At 42.7% G+C, this 11,967-nt stretch overlaps 1 protein-coding gene across 1 annotated transcript in view; it reads right to left on the reverse strand.

The window, feature by feature from the left end:
• Positions 1 to 2,047: 2,047 nt before the first annotated feature.
• Positions 2,048 to 11,967, reverse strand: part of LOC113510224 (intermembrane lipid transfer protein Vps13D) — a 53,493-nt gene continuing 43,573 nt past the window's right edge. The window contains exons 63-71 of the mRNA XM_052897190.1: positions 11,750 to 11,919; positions 11,105 to 11,365; positions 10,493 to 10,867; positions 8,453 to 8,635; positions 7,807 to 7,981; positions 7,442 to 7,573; positions 6,775 to 6,946; positions 6,000 to 6,278; positions 2,048 to 5,897 (exon numbers count right to left, since the gene is read on the reverse strand). Coding sequence (XP_052753150.1) covers positions 5,627 to 5,897; positions 6,000 to 6,278; positions 6,775 to 6,946; positions 7,442 to 7,573; positions 7,807 to 7,981; positions 8,453 to 8,635; positions 10,493 to 10,867; positions 11,105 to 11,365; positions 11,750 to 11,919 — 2,018 coding nt within the window. The 3' untranslated portion in view covers positions 2,048 to 5,626. The remainder of the gene's footprint in view (positions 5,898 to 5,999; positions 6,279 to 6,774; positions 6,947 to 7,441; positions 7,574 to 7,806; positions 7,982 to 8,452; positions 8,636 to 10,492; positions 10,868 to 11,104; positions 11,366 to 11,749; positions 11,920 to 11,967) is intronic.

The raw sequence follows: 11,967 nt of genomic DNA on the forward strand, positions 1-11,967 counted from the left end.
ATACATTACGTAATGAGAATAATAGCTTATAAAATTGTACGATGGAGTGTAGTGATTCATTTGATGAACTCACTTGACCAGAGGGAGACTTTGTACAGAAGTCGATTGCTTGGGTACCTGTGTCCCATTCGTGTTTCAACCGTGAAGCAGTTGTGTTTGCATGGCTGTGTTTCGGTTTGAAGGGTGGGGTGAATTTACTGGGTACAGAGGAATAACACCTGAATCCTTAAGAATGGCAATGCATGAGGGGTATCATGGGCGAAACAGTATACTCTGTTATGTCTATGGTACTGCTCATGTCTATAGGCGACGGTTACCACTTTCCATCAGGTGGGCCGTCAGCTTGTTGCCAAAACTTGACTCGGTTCGTCAGTTCAATCGTGACTGATACAAAAAAAGGTTCTACAAATTGTATACATTTCAAATTCTTGATTAAATGACCAATGATAGTAAATTATTAACAAAACTCTAGCGATAATAGAACAAAATGATTGACTCCATCTTATAATTATTTGGTCGTAGTTTTATTTTTATAACACAGGGAGCGAACGAGCACGCAGCTCACTTGATGCTAAGTGACTGCCCTTGATCACCCACAACACCAGAGACGTTGCAAGTGTGTTGCCAGCTCTTTAAAAAGAAATGTGCTCTTTTTTTTTTTAAGGTTATGATGTCGTATCCGTTCAGAAATACTTATTTACTATATTTATAAAGAGCCATACATATAATCACCAATTCAAACAAACATACACATAAATACAAAATGTTTGTATTGTGCGAGATCAAACCTGCAAGCATCGCAAGATGAGACATATTACTAGTACATGAATAGGCATCCCCTTCCTTTCCCGTGGGTGTCGCAAGAGCCGACTAAGAGAGGGCGAGGGATGGGCGACAGCGTCCCTCTTAAAACTTTTTTTTTATACAACTTAGAATGGCAAACAAGCTCACGGCCCACCTGATGAACGGCGTCTTTTTTACCGCAAAAAAGACGCCGTTTGTCGTATCTCCTCACTTTCAGGGCACTTCCCTTGATAAAAAGTCGAGTCTAGGAATTCTGGGCATTGATATATCTTGCGACGTCCAGTTTTGCGGTCATCTGGAGGAGAAGGCTAAGATAGCTTCCAAAAAGTTAGGAGTGCTCAATAGGGTGAGACGATATTTCATGCCAGAACACCGCCTGAAATTATATAAAGCCCAATTCAGGCCGCATATGGAATACTGTTCTCACCTGTGGGCAGGAGCGCCACAGTACCAACTCCTTCCGTTAGATCGCATTCAAAGTGGGGCGGCTCGAATTATCGATAGTCAACGCCTTACTGTCCGACTTGATCCACTGAAACTGCGCAGAGATGTTGCATCTCTGTGCATCTTCTACCGAATTTATCATGGGGAGTGTTCTGAGGAATTGTTCGGATTGATACCTGCTGCTGATTTTCACCACCGTACAACCCGCCACAAAATAAAGTTTCATCCCAATCATCTGGACGAGTGGCGGTCTTCCACCGTGCGTTTTTCAAGGCACTTTCTTCCACGCACAACCATTCTTTGGAATCAACTTCCAGCAGCAGTATTTCCGAACCGATACGACAACATAACCTTCAAGAAAAGAGGATATTCCTTTTTGAAAGGCCGGCAGCACACCTGCAATGCCGCTGGTGTTGTGGGTGATCATGGGCGGCGGTAGTCACTTACCATCAGGTGAGCCGAATGCTCGTTTGCCCCATGTTGTAAAAAAAAAAAGGTGTAATTCCTCTGTACCCAGTAAATTCACTACATATCCCACCCTTCAAACCGAAACACAGCCATGCAAATACAACTGCTTCACGGTTGAAACACGAATGCGACAGAAGTACCCAAGCAATCGACTTTTGTACAAAGTCTCCCTCTAGTACATCTCTAAAGCCTTACTGCGGTTACCAATCCGCCTGCTAAACGTGACAATTACTGGAAAAACCTCCCAACGGGGAGGCTTATGTCCAGCAGTGGACAGTTAAAGGCTGGTACGATGACGACTAGTACATGGGCCGTTAAATAAAACAAAAGCTTATATTTTAATCGTTTATATTTGCCAACAATGTGATCTTTCAATTAAACTAAACGTGTCAATGAGAAACTTAACAATTAATTCATTGTCAATAAATTAATACAACTAAAAAAGGAAACTGTTAAGTTAAAATTAAATGTACTATTTCTAAGTTGAAAATTGTAGGATAGTCAACTTATTCTAAGTAGACATTTAAGTTACATTTCAAACATAGAAATTCTCAAGAAACAGAGCGTTATTTGGTCATTGTCCATTAACTAATATTGTGTCAAAACATAATTCGAATTTATTTTATTTTCTATAGCATTTTATGAAAACGACCCGTAAATTATGCCCAAAACCATCAGAAATTATTCTTAACCCATTTAGTGCAATTGATTTTTACCCATATATACTTAAAAATGCCAAAAAAAACTTTGTCGTGTTGATGTCATTTACCCTTGTCTGAAAAAACTATATCTTCTCCAAAAAATTATCCAATTTTAATATTTTTTTTACAGCAAGCTAAACAGCGACTGATTTCACGAGCGCTATGACGCTTGTGGCACTTTTAGTTGCAACGCGCACGAGTGCGATGGCCCTCGTCGGCACTCAAAGGGTTAAGATGGAACTGACAACCGTACCATCAATTTTGATCAGGCTACAGAAAAACATACTCTAAATCATAACAACAAAGTACATTATAGCCACCAAGAACCCAAATAATAAGGCATTTTAGCCTTTATTATAATAATTACTACGAAACTATTTTTTTTACCAGTAAACACGCACACAAAATAAATATAACAACATAAGTAATATTATTGTGATGTAAAAAATAATTAAATTTAACTTAAAATAATAGACAATTGCATACAATCAATCATTGATTACATCTCATATCTCACGCAAAACAATAACTTTATTACAATAAACAGTAATAAAAAAAATATTAGAATTTTTTTATTATTAAAATTTTGTTAATAAAATTAATATTTTACGGATCATTTTGGAAAAATATTGATATTTTTAAATACAAAATCGAGACTTAACGTGATAAAAAAAAAGTTTTTTGCATCGCTTTAAGTGCCGAAACAACGCGAAAGTTTAAAATTAACTAATAATTGACGTTATTAAGAAAATACACTCTACCAAAAAACCGTTATAACACACATTTTGGAACATATTTTGGAAATAATTTGTTGTGATTACAAACCGTGTTAAATGATCGTCTACAAGTTACACATTGATGTCGGCGTCGAATGTTCTGGAAGCACTCGAGACGTTTTATTAGCATAAACAAAAAAAATTAAATACATAATTATTAAAAAACACGAAATTCTTTGCCACTGTATGGGCACACTGGGAGAGTAATTCCACAAGGTTGAGTATAGATTTTTTTTAAAAGAAACCATTTTAACCAACGACCAACTATTAACTCCAAACACGTGGGGCTCCACTTAATGAAGTACGAATACCAATGATAGACTAAATGTTGTCTGTAAGAGATCGCCCTAGCGATAAGACTGCCTTTTGTGCCTTTATGTGTATATTTCAATCTGTATTTATGTTACTGTATTTCACTTGAATTATTCACTTGTCATTGTATATTTTTATTTATGGTGCAATAAAGAGTTAAATAAATAAATAGACCAGCTCAGATAAGGTAGATCACAGCCCAAACTGCTCGTTCGACGAATCAAAACGTTCACTACACACACAAACCGCTTATCCAAAATATATTTATATTCACATTAATTTGTTCAAATTAGAATTATTGACATTTTCAAACATTTACCAATATCATACATGGACACGAGTTACCTACACCCAACTAACAACCGCAAGATGGACCAATCGACCAACTCAATCTTTAGAAACTAACGTACAATTAGGCCACGCCTCCATGGATCGCAGTGATTGGCTAAACATTGCATTTAATCATTTTGACCTAGAGTGGGGAAAAATGAATTGTTAATAATGAAGACTACCCAATCCATTGCTAACAATATACCCTGTCAGGTCGACCACCACGGGATTCCCCCTGGAAATCTACGTGGTTAATTTCCGATTTCTCACTGATGCCTCGCCAACATAAACCAATATCGCAACCGGGGTTTCCGTTACATTATCATCCATTGAAAAAAAAAAACCAAGGCCTAAGGTTTGCCCAGTCCAACATGAGGCAGCATAGACAATGTAAAACTTTATAGAAACAAAATAATTTATCAAAGACAAACATCGATGATATATTTTTTTTTTTATTTATACTACACTACATAATTACAAAGAGTAGTCCAACATTCTGATAACTTACATGTCAATATTAGACGTAAACAAGTCACACATACGGTTATGTACAATTTTCTAATATCGTTCAAATAATTCTCTCTCAGCATCAATTTAAACACGTATTAAAAACGACAAACTAATGTACGCAAAATCGCTACGATATATCACATGAAACTCGCCACTAATCGGAAGATACGGGCGAACGCTACTTATTTTTATAAATAATGAGGAACGCTTACGGGTCTACCCCCAATTTACTGCAACTACAGTCACAGTTATTGGCCAAAAATGTACGTTATTATTGGGGGCTAAAAGTAACTAAGCAACATTTCATCGCTATGAGCAAATATCAACAGTACGCATTCGTGAATAATCGACCAACGTATTGCTTATAATCGAGTAGATACATACAGTGTTTATAGAAATCTAAACTACGCCAATGGATGTTTCATTTATTTGTATATTTCTATTAATCCAGACAATAGGAAAGACAATACAAGAGATTAAGCAATGTGTCGTTTAGCGGACGTAACTCCATCCTCCCACAATCCTCTAAAAATATTGAAAGTGTACTGTGATCGTGGATTAGAGCGCATGTGACAGTAAATTATGAAAATTAATAATATAGGATAGCTAATAAAGTTGGTTGCCTTTCCTACTGCAAGGTTTTTATATTTGACATGTCTTTACATTTCAGTCTTTAGAGGAATTTTGGGATACAAATATATGTAAATAGAAATGTGACTAACATCAATGATATATTCTATTAAAGTACCGCATACAAACACAATATCATATATTGTTATTAAGGTACATTAATCATTATTACCTTGTACACTGGGACAATATACGTATATTTAATGGTTGACACACTTGAAATTTCTGTATTTAATTTGGTTTTGGTCAATTTGTTATGTACATCAATAAATTTTATGGAAGCTACGCTAACACGACGCATTTTAGACGGACAGTGGCGAAAACTAAATATACTAATTTCCATCCTTCTGTAGTAGCAAAATTTTAAGTCTATTACTAACAAAATAAACCTTGTTATCTGATAATGGTTACCATGTTAGAGCGATTAATGACCAGGTTAAGCGATAGTAACTATACGGCTGTGCATTTAATTTTGAATGGTAACATTGAATAAAATATATAAAATTACAAGTATCAATAGCAGTCATATTAAGATGCGAGCGGTTTACACGCGTTTTTTACTCTCGCTAGCTGCGGTCGTATTAGCGGGGCTTCCCAGCAAAATTCGTGAGAGTGGACCGCGTTATATGTACAGCCGGGAACGGCGCGCGACTAGAGGTCGGTGTGCGGCAGCAGCGTGTGCTGGTGCTCGTGGTACAGCTGGCGCGCGTAGGCGGCGTGGCGCGCCACCCACGCGGCCAGCTCGGCGCTGTCGCACTGCACGCGCGGCCGCCGCACGCCCTCCGCGCCGCCGCCCTCGCCCCCCGCACCACCAGCACCACCAGCACCACCAGCACCAGCAGCACCGCCCGCGCCGCCCCGCACGCCCAGCTCCACGTAGTGCGCGCCCTCCACGCTCACCACCGAGCACGACACCAGGTTGCTGCCGACGATAGGGAGCCACGTTGAGGGGGAGTCACGGGGAGCGAGCGAGTTTTAAATAATAGCAAATAGTTTTAGGATAGAATGGGGCGCGGCGAGGTACCTGAGGTGCGTCTCCATGACGACGTGCGGCGCGGCGTGCTTGCAGGTGATGATGCGCAGGTGCGTGTCGGAGAGCAGCGCGCGGATGTCGTGCGGCGTGTCGCGCACGATGCGGTAGGCGAGGAAGCGCTCGGCGGCGGCGGCGGCGGCGGCGGCGGGCGCCAGCGCGGCCAGCAGCGCGGCGCCGGCCGCCTGCGCGGCGCAGTAGCGCGGCAGCAGCGCGCCCGCGCCGCTCGCGCACCGCGGCCCGCGCACGCGCGCCGGCACCCAGCGGTCCGACCTGCGCACGCGCACGCAGCCGCGCGCAAACACCCGCCAGCCGCACATTACTACATTACTACAATACTACAATACCAACACTTCGGAATCGATCGTAGCCGATCCACACTAACATTGCTCTTTACGTAGTAATTGTTTAACGGGCAAAATCGAGACTGGCACTGTAATGTGGATTCAGCCTTCCTGACAATACATACGGGTAATACATACAATACATGTAACAGACAATACCATCTAGCGTATCGAATTAAAACTATATATTAAAATGTATAAATAAGTAGCATTATTTGTAGCTATGAGGAAATATTAATAAAAAAAAAAAAACATTCAATTTTTGTCTTAACAACAACACCCCTGCGAACTTATTTTGAATGTAAACACTATAGTTAGAATGCAGCATTTACTTTACATATTTCAGTATTGTAACATCATACTAACCTGCATTTCTTGCAAATAAATGCCTCTGTAACAATTTAAAATCTACAAAATATGATTACCGTCTGCTAGTGTCCCTGAGCGCGGAGGCGGTCTCGGCAGCGAGGTCGAGGACGCCGATGACCGGCTTGGTGACGGTGCCCACGAGCCCCTTGCCCACGCCCGCCAGGAATCCCGGCAGGCCCTCCTGCGTCGCGCCCTCGTAGCTGTGCTTCACCAACGATGTCATGCCCCCTAATTATATCACAAAAAATGTAATTTAACTGCTTTTGTTTATGACATAAAATTTAAATCGTTTTCTTTGATTAATATTATGTATTATTTTTTATTTTGTCACTGTTAGTTTAACAGAATAAATAAAAAAAAATTGCTTTAAATTCCGCATATCCAGCACCAAATGTACCTCGTTGCACATCACACATTGCAACGGTATACCTAACGACTACGACATACGAAATATGGCGAGAGCTAGTCACCGAGCTCGCAATGTACGTGCGGTGCACTCAGTGCCCGTAAGGACACAGAGTGCGAGTGTTTGCGTGTGTGCGTGTGTATGCGTATGTGTGCGTATATGTGCGAGTGCGTGCGTGTGTATGCGTATGTGTGCGTGCGCGTGCGTGCGTGCGTGTGTGGGCGCGTGCACGTGTGCGTGTGCGTGTGCGCGTGTGCGGGCGTGTGCGGGCGTGTGCGTGCGTGTGTGCGCGTGCGTGCAGTGCGCGAGCGCCGTACCGAGGATGCCGAGGCCGAGCCCGCGGAAGCCGGCGGCGAGGTGCGCGCCGGCGGCCGCGCTGCGGATGCGGCGCCGCGTCTCCTCGTGCGCCTCGTCGCTCACCACGCGCTCCAGCCCGTCGCCCAGAGACTCTGCCATCACACCACACCACATATTATATTTAATGCGCGAAAAAAATCCACCACAGATCACAATAACGGCGCCGGGACAAATTCCTTTAACGAATGAACATTTAAGCGTCATTGCGCAATAGGAGAGCGGCTCGAAATTACCAAATGTACTATATAATAGTATTACACTGCGATATAATGCCCAGTTCATCACCACGCACCCGTCGTCGCCACCGTAGCTGCAGCGGACTGACCTGTGACCTTGGCGGCGGAGTTGGAGATGCCGTGCGTGACATTCTTGAAGAGCGCGCCGACGTTCCCCTCGAGCAGCAGCCCGGTGACGCCCTCCGACACGTCCGCCACGAACCCCAGCGGGTTGCCCAGGAAGTCCACCGAACCCAGGATCTTCGCCGCCTGCCACTTCAACTCCTATAGCGAACATAAACAGTGAAACGCAAATGACCAAACTGCTCTCGAAAAACATACGAGTAATTTTTTTTTTTATTTGCTTCTTAAACTTTGGACCTAATTCCAAAGTTTCGAAAACCCTAAATCTTCCGACAAATAATAACAACTAACAAACACATTTTTTTGTTACATATTCTTTTTTTTTAATTATCATAAACCTTAAAAAATTCATACAAGATCAGAGAAGACAAGCGCGAACCATAGCTTTCATTGCTATATGACTACACTGATGACTTCTGTAGACAGGCAAATATGTTTCTATGTACAAGTATAAAGTACCTAGTGTTAATTTTAAATCGAGAAAGAGAAGGGGGGGCGACTTTCGACTCGAAGATAATAAGGTATTTAGTGGCCATATTACACGGAATAGTACTATTACTCAAATGACGATCTAGTCCTTGTGGGTCACTATGGTGCCCAATGTACACTCACGTCCTTGAAGTGCAGCAGCAGCTGGCGCGCGAGGTAGCCGGCGGTGTCGAACACGTGCGTGCGAACAAACGGCTCCAGCTCCACGGCCGCGTCCTCGAACTTGATCAGCGTCAGCCCCAGCCGCCTCTTCAGCGCGCTCAACGAGCTCTCCAGCTTGTTTGCCGTCGTCATCGACAGCCGGATCTGCGCACGCGCACGCTCTTTTTATATAACCAGTCCCATACTCAGCTAAATAAATATATAGCGCGATATTGAAAGGCGAATTTATCTAGATAAGGGCACTAGGAATAAACTACTACATTTTTGTGGTCCTTCGAGCCAGATTAAACAAACGACCAATAGAAGAATCCGACTCGAAGGACCATAAAATGTAAGGATATGGCGTAATTTATATGATTTTGTAGTGTCAATGTTATTTACAAAAATAATTTGACTTGACTTTATCGAGTCACTTTATTATCTATGAAGATTGATATGTATTAAAAAAAATCAAATAACAACTACTGATTATTAAAACGAGTCACAGCACAAGTATGTATGTGGAAAATGATGACTAAGAGTGTACAATTGATAAAAAATATAGGTACACCTGAAGTTAGAATGAAAAAACAGATGTTATTTTTTAAAATGAAAATGTCTAGCAAAAAAGTAAGGAATTTAAAAACAAATTATTGTACAAGAGTAACAACAACTACTGGCAATACCGAGACATTGTCAGAGAAAAAGCTAACCTTCTTACGCTTCAAAGGTTGTTTGCATTAAATCAAGTTAAGTATATGAAATACTAATATATGTCAACATAAGATATATATAATTAAAGACTATCCCATAAAAAAAAAACCAACTTCAATTGTGGTAAAAAATTGCAGAACCCATTTTGATAAAATATCTATGGCACCAATCTCTAAGTAACTTATTTCTCAGATAAAGAAATAGTACATTACTGCAGCGGCCAGCAACTGAGGCATTGATGGACGAACGTGCAAATGTGGGCCGAGGCGTAGCCGAGGCACACATACGTGAATACATGAATGCCTAGTTGTAGTCAAGGCTTGTATAGTACTTTTATCAAACAATGCGCGGAAATCAAAAACTCATTTTTTACTTTTTAAATTCAATGACGAATAACGAACAATAATAATTTTTCACGCGCCATGATGTTTCCTTTGTTTTTTTTTTTTCAATAAACAGCTTTCTATGTGCAAGCCAGTTCGAAATTTAAATAAAACCTTTTATTAGTTACTTCCTTGGTAGCCATGTTTCGAAGTAAAAGGTCATTCCATTTTTAAATTACAGGACAAATATGAGTTTACATAGTAATTTATCTGGCCGCAAAACAACAGATATGGATTTTCATACAACTTTTGCTGGCCGCTGCCCGCATGTATCTGGCCAGTACGGCAATTTTGATTTATCTCTAAGAAGATTGTCAAAATAATGCTCACATTTCCAAGCATGTTTGAGAAAAAATAATTTTCCAAATCGGTTTACAACTGACGGAGTTACGAAGTAACAAACATAAAATGAAAAATACAGCCGAATCGAAAACCTTGTTGTGTTTGAAGTCTATGGAAAAAACAAAACAATGTTAAAATAATGTATATCACATCATTAATCCAAACAAATCCCTGTTTCTTAAACAATAAATTGTTATTTTGTGATATAATTTTCTCTAGTGTGGGCTATACCAATAATTATTATTGTACCGTCGGTGGGTTAGTAATTCTCAAATTGAATTTAGGAGGAATACGGTAGGAATAAAGATAAAAAAAAAATTATGTAACTTAGAATGGCAAAGCTGAAGAAAGTGGTAACCGTCGCCTGTAAATATGAGCAGTACCATGGACATAACAGAATATACTGTTTCATCCACGACACCCCTCATACGTTGCCATTCCTGAGGACTAAGGCGGTATGTTAAATACCGTATTTTTTTATCATTTCTTAACACGATTAAAATTTAGGGGCGCAGTCCGAGTGGTGGAGCCTGACTATGCGTGTGTGCACGTGGGCATGCGTATAATGTGCCATGTGGCTCACCTGGCTGGGCACGATCTGTATGAGCGCGAAGTAGTATCTGGTGGCGTGCAGCGCGGTGAGCTCGTCGAGCATGCGGCGCGTCTCGTAGTCCGCCTCGTCCGCCTGCTCGCACGCGCCCTCCTCCTCCTCCACGCCCGCCCACGCCCACACCATGAGGATCAGCCGCTCCTCGAGCCGCACGGCCAGCGGCCGCAGCATCACCACGAGCCGGCGGAAGTAGAACGCGTTGTAGCGGCGCACGGGCGCGCGCTGCACCTCCAGCGCGGCGTGCAGCGCGGGCGCCGCCCCTCCCCCGCCGCCGCCACCGCCGCCACCGCCGCCGCCGCCCCGCTCCGGCACGCAGTACAGCAGCACCGGGCTCGGCGTGCCCGGCAGCTGTCCAACAAATACGTACCAATATACTACACATATTTTTAAAATGCGTGTAAATCAGACTTAATTCGTATCAATGTCGGTCACTGTTATTCGAAGGAAAAAGTTAGTCGGTCGAATTAAGAAAGATCTCTCTCATTTTACTAGCTTGATGAGTACCATCGTTTTGGTCCTTCGAGGCGGACTATTCAAATTAGCGAGTTGATTGGTTGCACGGGTACAGGAGCAGCAGGCGAGTACCTGGTTGTCCCACTGCATGTGGCGGACGGCGAGCTCGAGCGCGAGGTGGTCTGCGAGCGCGAGCTGCAGCAGCAGGCCGGAGAACACGGCGTGCACCAGCTCGCCGGCGGGCGCGCGGCCCACCAGCGACACGCCCAGCGCCGCCACGCACACGCGCGCCGCCACCTCGCGCCCGCCCGCCCGCTCACTACCACTGCCACTACCACTCGCATTCCTACTGTCGCGCCCCGACTCCTCTTCGTTCTCGATCCAGCCAGATTCCTGAATACGACACAATAAATCAATTAAGTGCATTCAATTTACTTCATCATTCATAAGACTATTTCTTTAACAAATTAATACACAATTTCCATTCCTTAACGTATTTGCGTGTGATAACTAGATCGTCCATGTACAGAGGTTCATACCAATCATCATAACAGCCGTCAACTGTCCACGTAGTAGGATTTTGCCTATAGCTATGCCACGCTTGGCAGGCGGATTGGCGACCACAGTTAAACTTTTGGTAATGTTTTAAAAGCGTTGCTGCTGTCTATCCCTTGACCATTAAATTAAGTGGTCTATACCGATATTTCCATTTATTCGCATTAAACCTATCTTTTTCATAACATTTCCTTGTATACGACGATGCAAGAAGATATTTACCGGTGCGTCGTGGTCGTATATGCGCAGCACGCGGGTAGGTCCATCGGCCAGCAGCGCAACGTCGAGGCGTCCCGAGCCCGGCCGCAGCGTCTGCCACGTCACCGCCTGCTCGGGGGGACACGAATCCCCACCGCGCCCTGAGCTCACCAGGCCCAACACTACGCGGTTTCCTGAAAATTTTACGTTCTTATTACTATTTCACTATAACTAAATATAGT

Source organism: Galleria mellonella, unplaced genomic scaffold (assembly GCF_026898425.1).
Source record: "Galleria mellonella isolate WM207_F2 unplaced genomic scaffold, CSIRO_AGI_GalMel_v1 utg103, whole genome shotgun sequence".
Classification (NCBI taxonomy): domain Eukaryota; kingdom Metazoa; phylum Arthropoda; class Insecta; order Lepidoptera; family Pyralidae; genus Galleria; species Galleria mellonella.